This window comes from Esox lucius, chromosome 1 (genome assembly GCF_011004845.1).
Source record: "Esox lucius isolate fEsoLuc1 chromosome 1, fEsoLuc1.pri, whole genome shotgun sequence".
Lineage (NCBI taxonomy): Eukaryota > Metazoa > Chordata > Actinopteri > Esociformes > Esocidae > Esox > Esox lucius.
Window position 1 is genome coordinate 41,280,075 of NC_047569.1, and position 22,617 is coordinate 41,302,691.

General features: G+C 44.8%; 1 protein-coding gene across 1 annotated transcript in view; it reads left to right on the forward strand.

Annotated features, from left to right (window-relative positions):
• The first annotated feature begins 217 nt into the window (after window positions 1-217).
• The window catches only part of zmp:0000001236 (mastermind-like protein 2), a 72,123-nt gene continuing 49,723 nt past the window's right edge, over window positions 218-22,617 (forward strand). Inside the window, exon 1 of the mRNA XM_013135889.4 lies at window positions 218-1,531. Coding sequence (XP_012991343.3) covers window positions 1,112-1,531 — 420 coding nt within the window. The 5' untranslated portion in view covers window positions 218-1,111. The remainder of the gene's footprint in view (window positions 1,532-22,617) is intronic.

The following is a 22,617-nucleotide window of genomic DNA, read 5'->3' on the forward strand; positions in this document are numbered from 1 at the left end:
CATGGTAATAAACTACAATAGTAATTACAATAAGACAATAACAACAGAACACCTTGTCAATACAAATAAAACATTGACACTGTGCGCGTGCGTGTCTGTGTGTGTGTGTGTGTGTGTGTTGTCTGTGTAGTCATGCATCTGTGTGTCATCTATTACATCAAATTTCTGAATGCAGTTCATATTGCGCTCCGCTAGAGTGTGCGTTTGAACACCAAACGACCACCATCCATAAGCGTATTTCATGCCTAAAAGGAGGAATGCTCACACAATGAGAGTCTGTAGTTCCTTCGCAATTCCTGCGCCTCGGTGGAGGCTCGAGCCCGGATGGACAAATGATTGTCAATGGAATACTTGAGACAGCTCAACCAGCTCAGCTAGATTATGACTGTCGGTCGGTGCGTCCGCGCCTCGGTCTGCGTTTCCCGTGTCTTTACCGTTTCGTTGTTTTCAGAATTGACCGAGATGTAAACAGATGTTTTTTTGATCGGACGAGGAAACGGGGGGAAAATGGCAAATTCTAAAAAATAGATGTCGTGATAGTCGCCGGAAGTTTTTTAGATTTTTCCGCAAGAATGTCCTATTTTGTTGATGATTTGTCTACTTTATAGTACAATTGATACTCCTCGCTAAGTGTGAAAGGCAATTTTTTACTCAGATCTACTAATTACAGCGCGTTGGGCATAATATACTATACAATTTGGCCTACTAAAATGCTAGTCATCGATTTTTAAGTTTTTGTAATTTGTCGAATTCATGGAGACAGGGGAGTAGACTTATTCGCTTTTCACGTAGCCTACTATATCTGTAATAACCTAATATTTAGGAACCAAACCAGTATGTAACAAGCTTGACGGAGTTTATCATCACAGTGAGTCCATAAGATTAATAGTTATTACCGGGACGCTGAAAACTGGCTAAGACCTCGTGGACGTAATCTTATCCAATCCATGTAAACTGTCAAATCTGAAATATAAGTATTTTTGAAAATGTTTTGAGTTATTACTATACCTAAAACATTCCGGAGGTATTTTGATATCCCATGTTCTCAGTGTGGTCCCTAAAAAGCTTGGGGAACCATTTTGATTGAACATTTTTCGGGGGGGGAGAGGGCATGGGAGAAGCAACTCCCGCACAGCCCGCAGCAGGGGGTTTCGTACCAATGTTAGGTGTGGGCATGGTGGGCTCTATGCCAGGCGGGGGGGTCACGGGGCCGCTCTCGTCCTCGCGGGGCTCTGCCGTTCCGCAGCTTCACTGCGCCATAGTTGAACGGTTGCGCGCTCGGATAGAACTGTGTCGAAGGCATCACTCCACTTGTGAGAACAGGTACCAGAGAGGCCAGGCAGAGAACTCCGACCGGGAGCACGAAAGTACCCTTCACCTGCTCAACATTGTGCATCAGGGACCCGGGAATAGAAAAACCAAGGGGACCAGGGCTTCAAATCAACAGCCTCCAGACTACAGCAGAGTTAATGGGGAACAGAAAGGCCAAAGCTCCTCAGAGGGAGACCAGAAGATCTCTACAAGAATAGCAGTAAGTGATGATGATGATGATTGTGGTGGTTATGACGAAGTACAGCCTTTTGTTGTTTATGTTCTTTGTTTAAGATGTGCTTTTTTGGAATTTATGCTTCATGTATTAAGACAGTGAAAAGTAAGGGGAGACACTCTTTGCTGAAAGAGCAGTGGGACGGATTCAAACCCATGCTTGTGCAGTACACGCGCTCAGGAGGCAGCCGCGTTGATAAAGCACTCCGGCTAGAATAGGACATGTGTTTAAGGTATATACTGGAGCAATGGTGTATGTTTAATAATATAATATTGGAAATAATGTTTATGTCTAAAAGTATGATAATGGAGCAATAGTGCTTGTTTAAAGGTATGATACTGGAGCAATGTCCTCTCTCGTAAATGTCTCGTCATTTTATAGTTCAAATGTGTTTGCAAAGTTTACTTTGGAGAATTGCATTTGAGAGAAATATTGCTAGAAGGATTTTGGTGGCAAGATTACATTGAGCTTCAAAATCAATCCATAGGTTAAGAGTGATGGTTTAATAAATTATTTTCATGCTTTAAATCTCATGATGTGTACACAAGCACTGTACAAGAAAAATGCACTTCTAAACCAAAGTAATTTCCCAGGTCAACATGTAATGATGGTGTTTTAGTTTGGTTTCACATTTTCCCCTAACCAACTGAATAGGCCTAGAATGTGTTGTACCTGGACACAGGAACTAAAGGGAGATTGTTGTTCAGAAAGTTCTGTCTGTTGAATTCCTGCATATAACATCTTACATGTCATTTGTGTGTGTGTGTGTTCAGGGTTATTTTACTAATAACATCCAATGTTTTGGGAGTGAAGATGGTTTTGATGATTCTGATGGTGATTACTGCTTTTCAGATATGATTCTGGTAACATCACATGGAATGAGAATAATGCTCCATTTGTTCACACCAGTGCTGAGTGAAAGGTTTTATTGGTCACATATACATATTATAGCAGATGTTGTCACGGATGTACCATGTGTCTTTAGTCTAGTAAAATGCTTGTGTCTTTGGCATGGTGAAATGCTTGTGGTGGTAGTGTAGGGGAATGCTTGTGTCTTTGGCATGGTGAAATGCTTGTGGTGGTAGTGTAGGGGAATGCTTGTGTCTTTGGTGTGGTGAAATGCTTGTGGCGGTAGTGTAGGGGAATGCTTGTGTCTTTGGTGTAGTGAAATGCTTGTTTCTGTAGTATAGGGGAATGCTTGGGTCTTTGGTGTGGTGAAATGGTTGTGGCTGTAGTGTAGGGGAATGCTTGTGTCTTTGGTGTAGTGAAATGCTTGTGACTTTGGTGTGGTGAAATGCTTGTGACTTTGGTGTGGTGAAATGCTTGTTTCTGTAGTATAGGGGAATGCTTGGGTCTTTGGTGTAGTGGACAATGCAGTCAATAATAATAAAATAAACAAATGTAAGGCTAAGTCCATAAAAGTACAAAATATTGAATTACAAATGCAGTATAGTAAAAATATAAAAAACAGAGGACATACAGTGGTGCTCAAAAGTTTGCATTCCCTTGGATAATTGGTTTATATGTACACTCACCTAAAGGATTATTAGGAACACCTGTTCAATTTCTCATCAATGCAATTATCAAATCAACCAATCACATGGCAGTTGCTTCAATGCATTTAGGGGCGTGGTCCTGGTCAAGACAATCTCCTGAACTCCAAACTGAATGTCAGAATGGGAAAGAAAGGTGATTTAAGTGATTTTGAGCGTGGCATGGTTGTTGGTGCCAGACAGGCCGGTCTGAGTATTTCACAATCTTCTCAGTTACAGGGATTTTCACACACAACCATTTCCAGGGTTTACAAAGAATGGTGTGAAAAGGGAAAAACATCCAGTATGCGGCAGTCCTGTGGGCGAAAATGCCCTGTTGATGCTAGATGTCAGAGGAGAATGGGCAGACTGATTCAAGCTGATAGAAGATCAACTTTGACTGAAATAACCACTCGTTACAACCAAGGTATGCAGCAAAGCATTTGTGAAGCCACAACACGCACAACCTTGAGGCGGATGGGCTACAATAGTAGAAGACCCCACCGAGTACCACTCATCTCAACTACAAATATGAAAAAGAGGCTACAATTTGCACGAGCTCACCAAAATTGGACAGTTGAAGACTGGAAGAATGTTGCCTGGTCTGATGAGTCTCGATTTCTGTTGAGACATTCAGGTGGTAGAGTCAGAATTTGGCGTAAACAGAATGAGAACATGGATCCATCATGCCTTGTTACCACTGTACAGGCTGGTGGTGGTGGTGTAATGGTGTGGGGGATGTTTTCTTGGCACACTTTAGGCCCCTTAGTGCCAATTGGGCATCGTTTAAATGCCACGGCCTACCTGAGCATTGTTTCTGACCATGTCCATCCCTTTATGACCACCATGTACCCATCCTCTGATGGCTACTTCCAGCAGGATAATGCACCATGTCACAAAGCTCGAATCATTTTAAATTGGTTTCTTGAACATGACAATGAGTTCACTGTACTGAAATGGCCCCCACAGTCACAAGATCTCAACCCAATAGAGCATCTTTGGGATGTGGTGGAATGGGAGCTTCGTGCCCTGGATGTGCATCCCACAAATCTCCATCAACTGCAAGATGCTATCCTATCAATATGGGCCAACATTTCTAAAGAATGCTTTCAGCACCTTGTTGAATCAATGCCACGTAGAATTAAGGCTGTTCTGAAGGCGAAAGGGGGTCAAACAGTATTAGTATGGTGTTCCTAATAATCCTTTAGGTGAGTGTATATTTGTAAAGAAAACATGAGTGAGCAGGCAAAACACTTCTTATGGGATTCACATTCAACTGTAGGTCATAACAGAATGGCACAATCATAAAACAAAACATGGCAAAAAAGAAAAATGACCTGACCCCTGTTCAAAAGTCTGCATACCTTTAGTTCTTAATATTGTGTATTACCCCCTTTAGCATCAATGACAGCGTGCAGTCTTTTGTAATAGTTGTGGTAAAGCTGCCCATTCATCTTGGCAAAATGCCTCAAGGTCGTGCAAAGTCTTTGGTCGTCTTGCATGAACCGCACATTTGAGATTTCCCCAGAGTGGCTGGATGATATTAAGGTCAGGAGACTGTGATGGCCACTCCAGAACCTTCACCTTTTTCTGATGTAACCAATGGAGGGTCAACTTGGCCTTGTGCTCAGGGTCGTTGCCGTGGTAGTTCATAGCCTCCAGTCAACCTCTCTGGTGTCACACTCCCTGATTCCAACGAGACAAAAAAACATAGTAAATGTCTTAGTTGGAAACCTGTCAACGATAAACACACATACAGTCAGAATATGCAGCTCCTCTGCTGTTCATATTTCCCTCACCGCCCAGCACTGCAGCTCCTCTGCTGTTCTTATTTCCCTCACCGCCCAGCACTGCAGCACCTCTGCTGTTCTTATTTCCCTCACCGCCCAGCACTGCAGCTCCTCTGCTGTTCATATTTCCCTCACCGCCCAGCACTGCAGCACCTCTGCTGTTCTTATTTCCCTCACCGCCCAGCACTGCAGCACCTCTGCTGTTCTTATTTCCCTCACCGCCCAGCACTGCAGCTCCTCTGCTGTTCATATTTCCCTCACCGCCCAGCACTGCAGCACCTCTGCTGTTCTTATTTCCCTCACCGCCCAGCACTGCAGCTCCTCTGCTGTTCATATTTCCCTCACCGCCCAGCACTGCAGCTCCTCTGCTGTTCATATTTCCCTCACCGCCCAGCACTGCAGCTCCTCTGCTGTTCTTATTTCCCTCACCGCCCAGCACTGCAGCTCCTCTGCTGTTCATATTTCCCTCACCGCCCAGCACTGCAGCACCTCTGCTGTTCTTATTTCCCTCACCGCCCAGCACTGCAGCACCTCTGCTGTTCTTATTTCCCTCACCGCCCAGCACTGCAGCTCCTCTGCTGTTCTTATTTCCCTCACCGCCCAGCACTGCAGCTCCTCTGCTGTTCATATTTCCCTCACCGCCCAGCACTGCAGCTCCTCTGCTGTTCATATTTCCCTCACTGCCCAGCACTGCAGCTCCTCTGCTGTTCATATTTCCCTCACTGCCCAGCACTGCAGCTCCTCTGCTGTTCATATTTCCCTCACCGCCCAGCACTGCAGCTCCTCTGCTGTTCATATTTCCCTCACTGCCCAGCACTGCAGCTCCTCTGCTCAGAAGTGCACTGTGTGTGTAATAGAATTCCATTTGAGATGCACTCAATGTAAGGAACACGCCTGCTGTTTCTGTCTTCTGATTGGCTCCTGTCCATTAGCCAATAGGAATGTGCATTCTGATTGACTTCAGTCCATTTGAGTCAGAAGGAATGTGCATTCCGATTGGCTCCAGTCCATTTGGGTCACTTTGACTGTGCATTCTGATTGGCTCCAGTCCATTCGAGTCACTTTGACTGTGCATTCTGATTGGCTCAAGTCCATTTGAGTCAGCAGGGCCGTTCCCTTGGTGTTCCACATAAAAGTGATGAGAACAGCACTAAACACAGCAGGAAACATGGCCACACTGTAACTTGTATCATCTCAGCCTATCCTGACGTGCCTGGAATAGTACATTTGCTTGTGCGTGTGTGCGTGGGTGCGTGTGCGTGTGGGGGCGTCCTGCTTGGGTAAAGCGCTGTTCACTGCCAACATGGAGATATCAGAAGCAGGGAAACAGCTTCAGATTTAGTTTGGTAGACAACACTCCTGGTTACGTTGCTGTTTTCCAAAACAACTCCAGTGTTTGTATGTTTCTGAGAACAATAGAAGTATCTTCTTTTAACTCTCAAACCCCCCCACATCAAGCAGTTGAGACTGTCTTCTTTAGGCTCATCTGTAGGGGAATGTCTTGAGGAAGGGAACCCACCAGCTCTTTATTTGCCATATCCACTCCACAGTTGGGAATCAAACCAACTACCATTCAGGTTCAACTCCATAGCCCATGGGCTACCTATCTGTTTAATAACTCATTTGATTACTGGTAACAACATAGTTTTGACATCCTATTAGTCATTATAATTGCTTAGTTATGAGGTTGCTGACATTGCTTTTGTGTTTACCAGAGAAACAGTCTCTTACATTTTTGTCTGGTGTGAAACATATTCACCAACAGGAAATACTTAGACTCTGTCCCAAATGGAATCCTACACACGACTAATTACTCTACTAATTACTCTACTAATTACTCTACTAATTACTCTACTAATTGGGTCATTGATTAAGATCACTACTGTAAATGTGTGTACTCTCTACTGTAGATGTGTGTACTCTCTACTGTAGATGTGTGTACTCACTACTGTAAATGTGTGTACTCAGTACTGTAGATGTGTGTACTCACTACTGTAAATGTGTGTACTCAGTACTGTAGATGTGTGTAGTCACTACTGTTGATGTACAGTATACAGTCATGTGAAAAAATTAGGACACCCCATTAAATATTCAGTTATTCATTAAGACATTTTCACATATCAATGTATAATCTTGTTTTATTCATCTCTGGAAAAGAAAGTGATCCAATTGCAGGTAAACAGCAAAAAAATAAAAAGACAAAAATAAATAAATAAAATAAAGACATCAACATAAATGCATATTCTAACTGAGGAAAAAGTTAGGACACCCTACCCCCTAATACCTAGTGTTACCCCTAATACCTAGTGTTACCCCCTAATACCGAGTGTTACCCCCTAATACCTAGTGTTACCCCCTAATACCTAGTGTTACCCCCTTTGGCTGAAATAACTTCAGTGAGACGCTTATTGTAACCCCCTACCAGTCTCTGACATCGGTCTGAGGAAAGTTTGCTCCACTCCTCAATGCAGAATGTTTTAACCTGTGATGTTTGAGGGGTTTCTTGCATGTACAGCCCGTTTCAAGTCACCCCACATCATCTCAATGGGATTTAGATCTGGGCTTTGACTGGGCCATTCCAGGATTCTCCATTTCTTAGTTTTCAGCCAGTCTTTGGTGGATTTACTGGTATTTTTAGGGTCATTGTCTTGTTGCAGAGTCCAGTTGCGCTTCAGTTTTAATTTTCTTACAGATGGTCTCATGTTGTTCAAGCACCCTCTGATACACTGTAGAATTCATGATGGATTCTATGATGGTGAGCTGACCAGGTCCTGCTGCAGCAAAGCATCCCCAAACCATGACACTTCCACCTCCATGCTTCACAGTTGGTACGCTGTATTTGGTGTGCCCCAAACATGTCCTCTGTTCTGGTGTCCAAATAATTACATTTTAGACTCATCTGTCCAAAGAACATTATTCCAGAAGTCCTGTTCTTTGTCTACGTTCTCTCTGGCAAACTTCAGTCTGGCCTTAGTGTTTCTTTTGGAGAGTAAAGGTTTCCTCCTTGCACACCTCCCGCGAAGATTAAACTTGTGCAGTCTCTTTCTGATTGTAGAGGCATGCACTTTCACATCAACAGTCGCCAGAGCCGGCTGTAGGTCCCGTGATGACATTTTAGGGGTTTTGGAGACTTCTTCTAGCATCTTGCGGTCTGCTCTTGGGGTGAACTTGCTTGGACGGCCAGACCTGGGCATGTTGGCAGTTGTTTTAAATGTCCTCCACTTGTACACTATTTTCCAGACAGTGGAATAGCTGATTTCAAACTCTTTTGAGATCTTTTTAAATCCCTTACCAGACTCATAAGCTGCAACGATCTTCTTTCTGAAGGCCTCAGACAGTTCTTTTGTATGTCACCATGGTGTTCACTCTCACGTCAACAGTCAGGAGCACACCAAACTGAATGTCTGAGGTTTAAATAGGGCACGGCTCCTTCAAAACGCTGAGGAACAATGTTCTAATCATGTGCACTTGATGTGATACACCTGTGTGTGATTTCAGCCATTTTAAGTGGGACAAAATGTGGGGGTGTCCTAATTTATTCCTCACCAGAAATTGCATGTTTATTTTATTACATTTTAAAGAGAGTTTTAAAAAGTATTTCCTTCAGTTTTACTTGTTTAGTTATATTACTTGAATCTCTCAGTATTGTTAAAATTGATATTAAATATCCATATCTCTAAATATGTTAAAAAACACATGTTTCCATAGGGTGTCCTAATTTTTTCACATGACTCACTACTCACTACAGTAAGTTGTTTTGGATAAGAGTATCTCCTCAATGGGGTATGTAAAACTAAGACAATGATGAGGTTATTCTCCCTGAACAGAGAGACAGTTTGGAGCATAGTGTTCTGTGGTAATTCTACTCAGCGACTCCGATGGGGGGGACAACTGTGAACGCTGTCCCGGGCCCAGGCCTGGGGGGCCCATTTGGTTGGCTTAAATATAATTCTTAAGTAGTCAGTCAATGTTAGTATTCAGTACTATCGGGAAAGTCGCACAGTTATTAAACAGAAGAATTTCATTCATGAAGGAATTCATGTTTTTTCAACCTTTTTCTGTAAAAATGGTTTGTTCGACCAACAGCCAATCAGTAATATCCTAAACACCAACAGCCAATCAGAGTGATACCCTAACACCAGCGCCAATGCCACTTTGTTAAAGCTGCACTAGGTAGGATTTCTTCAGTAAAAAAAACAGTTCAGTGTCAGTGGAATGTCAATTTATAATTTTTAGAGCATGCTGCTGCTTCCCAGATAGTTCTGTTCCAGCCAATCACCTTCTGCGAGGTGGGCTTTCCTCCTTGGCTTATTTTGTGAATGCTCATTTTACCTTTATAATATATGTACAGCTCCGGAAACAAGAAAATAGGCAAACCTAGTTCAGTTGGACCGCGATAGAAAGCATTGCCCTCTTGAGATTCGAACACGGGTCGCTCATGTGAAAGGCTGTATCGCTAATCACTACACCACAGAGCTCTACCTTTGATGGGTGTCAGTATAGCCTCTTGTCTTCATGAACAAATCCTCCTTTGCCACGGGCCGTTTTAACAGCTAATTGGCCATTCGTGAATTATATTGATACAGTTAAACTGACTAAGTTTATCTCCACCAGAAATAGTGTCTATGAACTGTTAGCTTTTGCCACTGGCCGTTGGAACAGCTTATTAGCCAGTAATAGGCTTTACCGGTATCTACTAACTTACTGGAATAGTCATAGGAATTGAGCAATTGCTAGCGAGTCTGACGAAGATATTTCATTTCATGGCATTTCTTTCATCCGTGAATGACCTTGGTTCCTTGTCGGCGTCCCTGATTCTACCTGAACAGACAGACAGTTTGGAGCACAGTGTTCTGTGGTAATTCTACCTGTACAGACAGACAGTTTGGAGCACAGTGTTCTGTGGTAATTCTTCCTGAACAGACAGACAGTTTGGAGCACAGTGTTCTGTGGTAATTCTACCTGTACAGACAGACAGTTTTGAGCACAGTGTTCTGTGGTAATTCTTCCTGGACAGACAGACAGTTTCAAGCACAGTGTTCTGTGGTAATTCTACCTGAACAGGCAGACAGTTTGGAGCACAGTGTTCTGTGGTAATTCTTCCTGAACAGACAGACAGTTTCAAGCACAGTGTTCTGTGGTAATTCTACCTGAACAGACAGACAGTTTGGAGCACAGTGTTCTGTGGTAATTCTACCTGAACAGGCAGACAGTTTGGAGCAGAGTGTTCTGTGGTAATTCTTCCTGGACAGACAGACAGTTTCAAGCACAGTGTTCTGTGGTAATTCTACCTGAACAGGCAGACAGTTTGGAGCACAGTGTTCTGTGGTAATTCTACCTGAACAGACAGTTTGGAGCACAGTGTTCGGTGGTAATTCTACCTGAACAGGCAGACAGTTTGGAGCACAGTGTTCTGTGGTAATTCTACCTGAACAGACAGACAGTTTGGAGCACAGTGTTCTGTGGTAATTCTACCTGAACAGACAGACAGTTTGGAGCACAGTGTTCTGTGGTAATTCTACCTGAACAGACAGACAGTTTGGAGCACAGTGTTCTGTGGTAATTCTACCTGAACAGACAGTTTGGAGCACTGTGTTCTGTGGTAATTCTACCTGAACAGGCAGACAGTTTGGAGCACAGTGTTCTGTGATAATTCTACCTGGACAGACAGACAGTTTCGAGCACAGTGTTCTGTGGTAATTCTACCTGAACAGGCAGACAGTTTGGAGCACAGTTTTCTGTGATAATTCTACCTGGACAGACAGACAGTTTCAAGCACAGTGTTCTGTGGTAATTCTACCTGAACAGACAGACAGTTTGGAGCACAGTGTTCTGTGGTAATTCCACATGAACAGACAGACAGTTTGGAGCACAGTGTTCTGTGGTAATTCTACCTGAACAGACAGTTTGGAGCACAGTGTTCTGTGGTAATTCTACCTGAACAGGCAGACAGTTTGGAGCACAGTGTTCTGTGGTAATTCTACCTGGACAGACAGACAGTTTCAAGCACAGTGTTCTGTGGTAATTCTACCTGAACAGACAGACAGTTTCAAGCACAGTGTTCTGTGGTAATTCCACATGAACAGACAGACAGTTTGGAGCACAGTGTTCTGTGGTAATTCTACCTGAACAGACAGTTTGGAGCACATTGTTCTTTGGTAATTCTACCTGAACAGACAGACAGTTTGGAGAGTTCAGGGAATGAATCTTTTCAACTCAGTGGAAGGAACCACCAGGCATTGGCTTACTCTTTGATAAGGCAGATAAGGATGTCAAGTGGTAGGTGCTTAACCAAAATGAGGTGCAACCCCAAAATTAGAACCTCATCAAAATGAACATAGTGCAACTCTCATCATGCAAATAAGCAACAGAAACCTATGTACTTTGTAGTGGTTCCATTCGGTAATTCTATTTCAGTTGACGTTTTTAACATGATTTTTCATTCCCTTCAGGTCTGTATCATAGGAAACATACCAGAGACAAAGGGGTTCCTATGAGTTTTAACTGTAATTCAGACCGACATCATACAACTACAGTCAAGTGAAATATTAGTGGGTCCCTTGGAAAGGAATTATTTATTTTAGAGATTTATTTTAGAACACACAAGTTAAATTTTAGCTAAATTACAACCACATTCATCATTGATCAAGGCAACCTGATTTAACAAATCACACAAAAAATATTTGAAATAATTTATGCAATTAAAATAAACAGAGTTGCAGTGGGGAAAATGTTAGTACAGTCCTACATTTACCGTCACATTAAATTACTAGAATTGCTATCAGGTGGGCCACAACAGGTGCAAATGATTAGAAAATCACTACAGAGTAACTTGGGAGGGTGCAGCCTTCCAGAAAGATTGGAAACCTGGTCTGATTTTGGTCTTTAACATATGGGTGTGTGATGACAAATCCTGCATTTCTGTTGATGTTTGATGAATAAATGTTTGCATAGTATAATCTTGAGAAGATTACATATGTCCAAATACGATAAAAAAGACAACTGTTTCACTTGTAAATTTTCTACACTTTCATTGCATTGTAATCTGGCCTGATGGCTGCCTGCCTTCCAGGACAACAAAAGACCACAGATGGCAGCTGACAAAGGAAATGAAATGCTTTGGCAAACATAGAAACCTAAATGGCACTGTTCAGTGTAAAGACTGATATTTAGAAAATAACCGAGCAAATGGCAAACAATGTCCTTGTCTTTGTTTAATCTGTGTGGTGTCAGTTTATTATCTGGGCTTTAACTGTTTCGCTAAGCTTCTTGTTGAAAGATGCTCTGGGCATGGAGATTTTCGAAGCATCAGCCCCTCCATATAAATGTTTAGAGACATTAAATACATTTCCTGGCTTGTGTTTACATTGAGTCCATCTGGCCTTGACCCAGTCCTAGTGCTGGGATGCCAATTCACTGCCTGTTTACTGGCTGCTGTCTGACAGTTTACTGTTTGCTGACTAATAGTTGTGTGTTTGCTGGCTGTTGGCTGGCTGTTTACTGGCTATTGGCTGGTTGTTTTCTGTCTCTTTAATGGCTGTTGATCAGGCGCTGATTTGGAATAGTTGTATTGTTTGCTAATGGAATGAGGGTCTGCAGCAAACTGCTATTTTCATGGAGAGGAAGGAAAAAGCTGATTGCCTGTAGCTCATTGAGCTGCTGACTGTGTGTGATGTTGGTGTGTGGGTCTGTCTATGTGTGTGTGTGTGTGTGTGTGTGGGTGTGTTTAATGTGTTTGTGTGGGTGTGTGGGTTGGTTCACTTGGTTAAATTCTAATGCAGACAAATCCTATTTCTATCCTGTATAGAGGCTCTGTCTGATTTTGGATGCAGACTGAAACATGACTCTCATAGGACCAGGGCCATCCAGGGTAGGGCTCAAGGGACCAGGGCCATCCAGGGTAGGGCTCATAGAACCAGGACCGTCCAGGGTTGGACAAGTGGGACTATGTCTGCTTCTCAGGGTTAGTTTCAGTTTGCCTTGAAGGCCTGTGTTGGAATTTAACATCAACTCCACCAAACTGTTGGTCTGCTTGTACATATGAAATGTGTTTATCGTCAAACAGGCCTGATAACTAAGATCATTACTCATAATGATGGATCATGTGATTGACTGTCAGTGTTTGCAAACTGTATTTCTGCCGTAGACACTTTGAGGAAAATGCCTCCCGTCAATCCATTTATTTCAAGTTATGTTGTCTGTGTACTTCAGTTAAAGCCGCCTGTTTTAAGAATCTCAGTGATGTTTTACTATTTTACTATTTAGTGTCTATATTTTACATAAACATTAAGCACTGTGGAATTGTGAATACATTCTAAAGCAGGAACTGCCTTTTCAAGTTGTTTCAAACTGAGAATTGTGCAAGATGAGGGAAAACACCAAATACTAGATAACACACTTGCTTTTAATTCTGGAATGTGTGTTGTATTTTAATTTCAGTTAGTCAATATAGTATTCCACAGCAGTTTGTTGCGGCCCTAATCGACCATGTATTTTAATACGACCCTGTTTCCAAAAAAGTTGGGACGCTGTGAAAATTTGAAATAAAACCAGAATGCAAAGATGTGCAAATCATTTAAATGCTATATTCAATAGAAAATAGTACAAAGAAAACATATCAAATGTTGAAACTGAGTCTTTTTTTTGTTTCTTGAAAAATACAGCTCTGGGAAAAATTAAGAGACCACTGCAACTTTTTCTTTCCTTTCCAAAAAAGTCGAAAAGGAAGGAACAGAAGGGTTCAATGTGCAGTGGTCTCTTCCATAGCATTATATGCCCACTTAAAATGTGATGCCATCAACACAGGACAGAGGCAACAAAAGCCTGGAAAAGTTGTGTAATGCTAAAAAACTAAACCTGGTGGAATATCACCCAACTAATCAGGTCAACTGGCAACAGGTCAGTAGCATGACTGGGTATTAAAAGATGAGGATGGGTGACGGGTTCACCACTCTGTGAAGTTGTTGCAAAAAGTGCAACAACTCAAGAATACCATTTCTCAATGTAAAATTACAAAGAGTTTGGGGATCTCATCATGTATGGTACATAATACCATTAAAATATTCAGAGAATCCGAAGGATGTCAAGTGGTAGGTGCTTAACCAACATGAGGTGCAACCCTGAAATTAGAAACTCATCGCCTTCTCACACTCTCCTCCCTCTGTCTCCTCACTCTGTCTCCTCCCTCTGTCCTCTCCCTCTGTCTCCTCCCTCTGTCTCCTCACTCTGTCTCCTCCCTCTGTCCTCTCCCTCTGTCTCCTCCCTCTGTTTCCTCCCTCTGTCTTTTCCCTCTGTCTTTTCCCTCTGTCTCCTCCCTCTGTCTCCTCCCTCAGTCTCCTCACTCTGTCCTCTACCTCTGTGTCCTCCCTCTGTCTCCTCCCTCTGTCTCCTCACTCTGTCCTCTCCCTCCGTGTCCTCCCTCTGTCTCCTCCCTCTGTCTCCTCACTCTGTCTCCTCCCTCTGTCTCCTCCCTCTGTGTCCTCCCTCTGTGTTCTCCCTCTGTCCTCTCCCTCTGTGTCCTCCCTCTGTGTCCTCCCTCTGTCTCCTCCCTCTGTCTCCTCCCTCTGTCTCCTCACTCTGTCCTCTCCCTCTGTCCTCTCCCTTTGTGTCCTCCCTCTGTCCTCTCCCTCTGTCTCCTCCCTCTGTCTCCTCCCTCTGTTTCCTCCCTCTGTCTCCTCACTCTGTCCTCTCCCTCTGTCTCCTCCCTCTGTCTCCTCACTCTGTCCTCTCCCTCTGTCCTCTCCCTCTGTCTCCTCCCTCTGTCTCCTCCCTCTGTCTCCTCACTCTGTCCTCTCCCTCTGTCTCCTCCCTCTGTCTCCTCACTCTGTCCTCTCCCTCTGTCCTCTCCCTCTGTCTCCTCCCTCTGTCTCCTCCCTCTGTCTCCTCACTCTGTCCTCTCCCTCTGTCTCCTCCCTCTGTCTCCTCACTCTGTCCTCTCCCTCTGTCCTCTCCCTCTGTCTCCTCACTCTGTCCTCTCCCTCTGTCTCCTCCCTCTGTCTCCTCCCTCTGTCCTCTCCCTCTGTCTCCTCCCTCTGTCCTCTCCCTCTGTCTCCTCCCTCTGTCTCCTCCCTCTGTCCTCTCCCTCTGTCCTCTCCCTCTGTCTCCTCCCTCTGTCCTCTCCCTCTGTCTCCTCCCTCTGTCCTCTCCCTCTGTCCTCTCCCTCTGTCTCCTCCCTCTGTCCTCTCCCTCTGTCTCCTCCCTCTGTCTCCTCCCTCTGTCCTCTCCCTCTGTCCTCTCCCTCTGTCTCCTCCCTCTGTCCTCTCCCTCTGTCTCCTCCCTCTGTCCTCTCCCTCTGTCCTCTCCCTCTGTCCTCTCCCTCTGTCTCCTCCCTCTGTCTCCTCCCTCTGTCCTCTCCCTCTGTCTCCTCCCTCTGTCCTCTCCCTCTGTCTCCTCCCTCTGTCCTCTCCCTCTGTCCTCTCCCTCTGTCCTCTCCCTCTGTCTCCTCCCTCTGTCTCCTCCCTCTGTCCTCTCCCTCTGTCTCCTCCCTCTGTCCTCTCCCTCTGTCTCCTCCCTCTGTCTGATTCCTCTGTCTCTTTGGCCTGATCCACAAAACTGTTACATGTAATCACATACATGTAATCAGAGTGTCCCCATGTTGCTCACACAACCAGATAGAAGGCAAGGGGTTATTCTACATGGGAAATCAAAGCAGCATCAGTTCTCTGTCTGTGTGTAGGTCAGTAATAGGGATTGTTGATATAAAATAGAGCCACGGACCGAAGGCGTCGTTAGCCCCGACACTCCTTTAACAAGTTCTCAAGCAAACGTGTTTCATATTTTTTGGAGCAGCAGTTGTTCTAAACAAGAAATCTAGAAATAATTGTAAAGCATAAATGTTTCACGGGGTTTAGTGGCTGTCTCACGCCCAAACTCTAATGCAATATCCTTTTCCTCAGTGGTGCAAACAGTTTTTTTATTACAGTTTGGACGAAAATAATCACAGGATGGTGATAATATTCAGAGAAACACCTAAATATACCACAGCACAGTCCTACAGGCACAGAGGTGTTTCCCAAACGGCTCCCTCTTTTTATAGGGCCCTGGTCAAAAGTAGTGCACTCTATAGGGAATAGGGTGCCATTGGGGACACCATGATCAACACTCAGCAGAGAAGACCATGGAATCAAAGTTGAGGGTGTGGTTCAATTGGCACCCTGTTCCATATGTAGTGCCCTACCTTTGATCAGAGGACCATGTGTCTGGTCAAAAGCAGTGCACTATAGTCCCTGAGGGAATAGGGTGCTATGTATGACACAAGCAACACACTCCAGGCACATCTTTTGTATCTCTAATAGTAGCATATTTGTGAGGCACAACCTGCACACACACTCTCACACACACACACACACACACACAAACACACACACACACACACAACCTGCACACACACTCTCACACACACACACACACACACACACAAACACACACACACACACATGCAAAAGCCTCATGTTTAATTCAGTAAGCTCCGGTAAGGAAAACCTTTGAAGTCAGTTGAAACCACCCAGCAGATCTCACTCATCACGGTACTGTACAAAGTGTGTGTGTGCGTGTGTGTTTGTGTGTGTGTCTGTGTGTGTGTGTTTGTGTGTGTTTGTGTGTGTGTGTGTGTTTGTGTGTGTGTGTCATGCAGTATTCGTGAGAATTCACTTCCAAAGTGAAATGGTGATGGGACTATAGAAGCGTTGCTGGGACTATAGAAATGGTGCTTGGATTATAGAAATGGTGCATGTTTTTAATGGGGATGTACATTCTAGTAATGTGTAATATGTCTATGGCCTGGCCTGTCCACCGAGTGTATTAGTCTGATGATTGGTTAACTGGAATACCACTTCCTGGCTTTAAAGACACTATCTGAAGGTTTTATCTCAGCCCAAAGGCATCCCTGCCCATCGGCTTTCCATTAGGAGCAAACTCCTGATTGAGGAGCAGCCCGAGGCTTTAGACTGAATCAGCCTTCTTTTGTCAATAGTCTTGTGGTTGATCTGTGTGTTCTATGTCCTAGTGGGATCTATTTACTGTGTTCTGTGTCCTGGTGGGGTCTATTTAGTGTGTTCTATGTCCTAGTGGGTTCTATTTAATGTATTTTATGTCCTAGTGGGGTCTATTTATTGTGTTCTATGTCCTAGTGGGATCTGTTTAATGTGTTCTATGTCCTAGTGGGATCTGTTTTAATGTGTTCTGTGTCCTAGTGGGATCTGTTTTAATGTGTTCTGTGTCCTAGTGGGATCTGTTTTAATGTGTTCTGTGTCCTAGTGGGACCTGTTTTAATGTGTTCTGTGTCCTAGTGGGGTCTATTTAGTGTGTTCTATGTCCTAGTGGGATCTATTTAATGTATCCTATTTCCTAGTGGGATCAATGTAATGTATACAGTACTATGTCCTAGTGGGATCTATTTAATGTATACCGTGTCCTAGTGGGATCAATGAAATGTATACAGTACTATGTCCTAGTGGGATCTATTTAATGTATACCGTGTCCTAGTGGGATCAATGTAATGTATACAGTACTATGTCCTAGTGGGATCTATTTAATGTATACCGTGTCCTAGTGGGATCAATGTAATGTATACAGTACTATGTCCTAGTGGGATCTATTTAATGTGTTCTTTGTCCTAGTGGGATCTATCTAATGTATCATATGTCCTAGTGGGATCTATTTAATGTGTTCTTTGTCCTAGTGGGATCTATCTAATGTATCATATGTCCTAGTGGGATCTATTTAATGTGTTCTTTGTCCTAGTGGGATCTATCTAATGTATCATATGTCCTAGTGGGATCTATTTAATGTGTTCTTTGTCCTAGTGGGATCTATCTAATGTATCATATGTCCTAGTGGGATCTATTTAATGTGTTCTTTGTCCTAGTGGGATCTATCTAATGTATCATATGTCCTAGTGGGATCTATTTAATGTGTTCTTTGTCCTAGTAGGATCTATTTAATCCAACAGTCTTTGCTGTCATTTAGTTTGATTTGTTTATTCATTCATGGTTGCATTTTGGATAATTGTGTAGCAGACATTACTCTAGACAATATTGTGTAGTGTTCTGTAACTTATTTGTCTAGTGTGGTTTTGTGTGTTTGTGTAATGTTGTGTTGTGTCTTTAGACAGTGTTTTGTATTTGTGTAGGTTTGTGTACTGTATTTGTGTAGTGTTGTGTTAATGTGTTTCTGTTGTGTTTTTGGGTAGTAGTGTGTCTTTGTAGTTGTATGTTTTGTGTAGTGTTGTGTATTTGTGTAGTGTGGTGTAGTGTGTTAGTGTAGTAGTGTTTTTCTGTAGTGTGTTTGTGTAGTTGTATTTTGTGTTTTTCTGCAGTAGTGAGTTTGTGTAGTATTGTGTAGTGTGTTTCTGCAGTAGTGTGTTTGTGTAGTTTTATTTAGTGTGTTTGTGTAGTTGTATTTTGTGTTTTTCTGCAGTAGTGTGTTTGTGTAGTTTTATGTAGTGTGTTTCTGCAGTAGTGTGTTTGTGTAGTTTTATTTAGTGTTTTTCTGCAGTAGTGAGTTTGTGTAGTTTTATGTAGTGTGTTTGTGTAGTTGTATTTTGTGTTTTTCTGCAGTAGTGTGTTTGTGTAGTTTTATGTAGTGTTTCTGCAGTAGTGAGTTTGTGTAGTTTTATATAGTGTGTTTCTGCAGTAGTGTTTGTGTAGCTTTATGTAGTGTTTTTCTGCAGTTGTGTGTTTCTGTATTTTTGTGTGGTGTTGTGAAGTCATTTGTATTGTGTAGTGGTGTTAGGGCATGTGAATAGGGGGAGCTAGGGGATCCCAGGTCCCCCGATTGGCCCTAACTAGGAGTGTTCCCCACTCAGACACTAGGGTGGGATGACGGCCCAGACTGGATGTGAATGAACATGTCCTCAGACTGGGTTACGGATGAGGTATGTGTGCCTTCATAGGGGGTGTGTGTTGGAGGAATCTAACCATGCATTCAAGCCTGATGGGATTTCTTCAGCTTAGAGAGCCTCTGGGGTTTGTCAGGTTTTTCCTGCTTGAGTTCATAGAGAGAGAAGCTGGAGTTGTTGGGGGAGGGGGGGGGGGGGGTGGAGGACTGTGAGAAATGATGGGGGGGCGGGGGGGCGGAGCGAGGTCTAGGGGCGCAGTGGGGGGGGGGGGGGTGTCTTTCTTCAACTGCTGCTCTTTGTTGGCCTCTGCTGAAATTGGACCCTTGTGGGAACCTGAATGTTCAGGTGAGTGTCGGCAGAGCGTGAAGAACACGTCTCCAAGACACGTCGGAAAATGGCACTTTTCTGTTACTTGGAAAATGTTCATTTTCTGGATAACGTCTCTTTCTTATTTACTTGCTGTCTGGAAGAGGGTGTTTTTTTTCCTCTCGAGGGTCAACAACTGTTAAAGCTGTGTTTAGTCAGAGGGACATTCTCAGTGTGTCAGATCTGTGTGCAGATCCATCGTCCTCACACACTATCACACAGTCAGGTGTTTGTGCTGATGCGTTTGGGTTTCAACTGGTGCTTGGCATGGAGGATGCTACACATTTTGTTCCAATTCCTCACTAGGTTCAGGGGACTTTAGGCTTCAAACACTTATGCTGCGTGAGATGTTGGGGTGGAATAGTGATTTTATTTTGAAATCTGGATTCTTGTTGGAAGCTTGAAAAAGACATTTGTTATTGAACAACTGAGTGGTGAGCTGCATGATGGTTGTCTGGAACAGTGGGTGGACTATATGACAGACAACAGCCAGGAAGGTACTGCAATGGATCAGTGAATGGGATTCTTACCAGCTGGTTTATGTAGGGTTCTAAGGCTCCTGTCTAAAATAATGGACTATAAATGAAATATGGTACTAGGACTCTGTCCTAGAATAATTGACTAAAAAGGAAATAGGGTGCTAGGATTGTCCTACAATAATGCACTATAAAGGAAATAGGGAGCTAGGGCTCTGTCGTAAAATAATGGACTCAGAACAGAACCCCTGTCATTGTGAGGAACAGAACCCTGGGGTCACAGAGGGAAACAGAACCCTGGGGTCACGGTAGGAAATAGAAACCTGGGGTCACAGAGGGGAACAGAACCCTGGGGTCGGCTGACGGGGTCTCTGGGAGGATACGGCCGGGGCTAGGTTTGGGGACGTAAGGTGGAACAGCGGTTGGAGGGCAGTCTGGGTACTGGGGTCCAGGGCTGGAAGGGCTGGGGGAGATCTGGGTACTGGGGTCCAGGGCTGGAAGGGCTGGGGGAGATCTGGAAACTGGGGTCCAGGGCTGGAAGGGCTGGGGGAGATCTGGGTACTGGGGTCCAGGGCTGGAAGGGCTGGGGGAGATCTGGGTACTGGGGTCCAGGGCTGGAAGGGCTGGGGGAGATCTGGGTACTGGGGTCCAGGGCTGGAAGGGCTGGGGGAGATCTGGAAACTGGGGTCCAGGGCTGGAAGGGCTGGGGGAGATCTGGGTACTGGGGTCCAGGGCTGGAAGGGCTGGGGGAGATCTGGATACTGGGGTCCAGGGCTGGAAGGGCTGGGGGAGATCTGGGTACTGGACTCCAGGGCTGGAAGGGCTGGGGGAGATCTGGGTACTGGGGTCCAGGGCTGGAAGGGCTGGGGGAGATCTGGGTACTGGGGTCCAGGGCTGGAAGGGCTGGGGGAGATCTGGAAACTGGGGTCCAGGGCTGGAAGGGCTGGGGGAGATCTGGGTACTGGGGTCCAGGGCTGGAAGGGCTGGGGGAGATCTGGATACTGGGGTCCAGGGCTGGAAGGGCTGGGGGAGATCTGGGTACTGGACTCCAGGGCTGGAAGGGCTGGGGGAGATCTGGGTACTGGGGTCCAGGGCTGGAAGGGCTGGGGGAGATCTGGGTACTGGGGTCCAGGGCTGGAAGGGCTGGGGGAGATCTGGGTACTGGGGTCCAGGGCTGGAAGGGCTGGGGGAGATCTGGGTACTGGGGTCCAGGGCTGGAAGGGCTGGGGGAGATCTGGGTCCAGGGCTGGAAGGGCTGGGGGAGATCTGGGTCCAGGGCTGGAAGGGCTGGGGGAGATCTGGGTCCAGGGGTCCAGGGCTGGAAGTGTGGGGGAATTCTGAGCGTTGGGGTTTGGGGCTGGAGGGTTTTTTCTCCGTCTGGATCAGAGTTCAGCTTTGTTTACATTACAGCTCAGGATAGTTCTCAGAGCCTCCGGCGGGCCGGGCCGTGTTCCCAGGCTCTGTGCCTCCTCAGCCCGCCACACAGCATTGAAAAGAAGCACTCCTCTTTTCTCTCTCCCTTTCTCTCCCACCCTCATCCTCCTCCTACTACTTTCTTCCTCTCTCCCCCTCCCCTGTGCGTCTCCTCTGGGGCCCAGGTCAAAGTTCATCTGCATTTGCATTGTAGTCATTTTATTTCTCTCTTGCTTTACAGGGACACTGAGAAAAATAAATAATCCAAATGACTGCCGAAGTATCTGTTTCAGCCCATGTGAAACAGACACAGATTTGGCTCCATAGGGCTGTGATTTACATGGATATGAGGCTTGAAACTCAACCATTCAGCTACTTTCCTCTGTGTGTGGGTGGGGGGGGATTAAGCTTAAATATGCATTAACTAGCTTATCCTCTCTACACCAACTCCTTACATTTTATTTTGAAAGTAGAAACAGTTGAATATGCAAAGCCCCTGTTGATGTCTTGACAAGTCATGAACGTGTCTGGCTTTAAACTGATAAGACCAATAACTGGCTCGTTCTTCATATCAACATTATAGTGTCCCAACTGGAATGCAGTTCCTTCATAGTACACACTCACTGAGTCCTGGTCTGAACAAGTGCCCTACTTGAGGAATAGGGTGTCATCTCTGCAATTTAGATGATTACAAAGCATTTAGTAAAGCCACAAAATTCTCTAGATTATTTTAGAGCGAATCTGTTAAAACCACAGGAAAGCTCTTATCATTGGGGACATACTAGTTCTGATCTAATATCCGTTAGCAGTCAGGTGAGGTCCAGGCACTTTCCACCTCACCGTAGATAAACCCCCAATGTTTTAGTGTCAAAATGTCAGTCGTACTTCTGCAGCCTGACTGCTAACGGTTCTGACCCAACCTGCTCTCAGATGGTAAAAATCGCCCAGCACATCACTGGTTCCCAGCTCCCAGCCATCATAGACCTCCAGCGCAAGTGGTGTGTGCGTAGGGCATGCAGCATCATCAGAGACCCTTCACATCCATGCCCCAAACTGTTTGCCCTTCTACCATCAGACAGGCAGTACTGATCTCTTCATTCCCCCACCAACAGTCTCAGGAACGGTTTCTTTCCATCTGCTGTAACCCTGCTGAACTCTGTGACCCATCAATAACCAGACTACCTTACATCTCCAACAGACTACCTTACACCTCCATCAGACTACCATACACCTCCAACTGACTACCATACACCTCCAACAGACTACCATACACCTCCAACAGACTACCATACACCTCCAACTGACTACCTTACACCTCCAACAGACTACCATACACCTCCAACTGACTACCATACACCTCCAACAGACTACCATACACCTCCAACTGACTACCATACACCTCCAACAGACTACCATACACCTCCAACAGACTACCATACACCTCCAACAGACTACCATACACCTCCAACAGACTACCATACACCTCCAACTGACTACCTTACACCTCCAACAGACTACCATACACCTCCAACTGACTACCTTACACCTCCAACAGACTACCATACACCTCCAACTGACTACCTTACACCTCCAACAGACTACCATACACCTCCAACAGACTACCTTACACCTCCATCAGACTACCATACACCTCCAA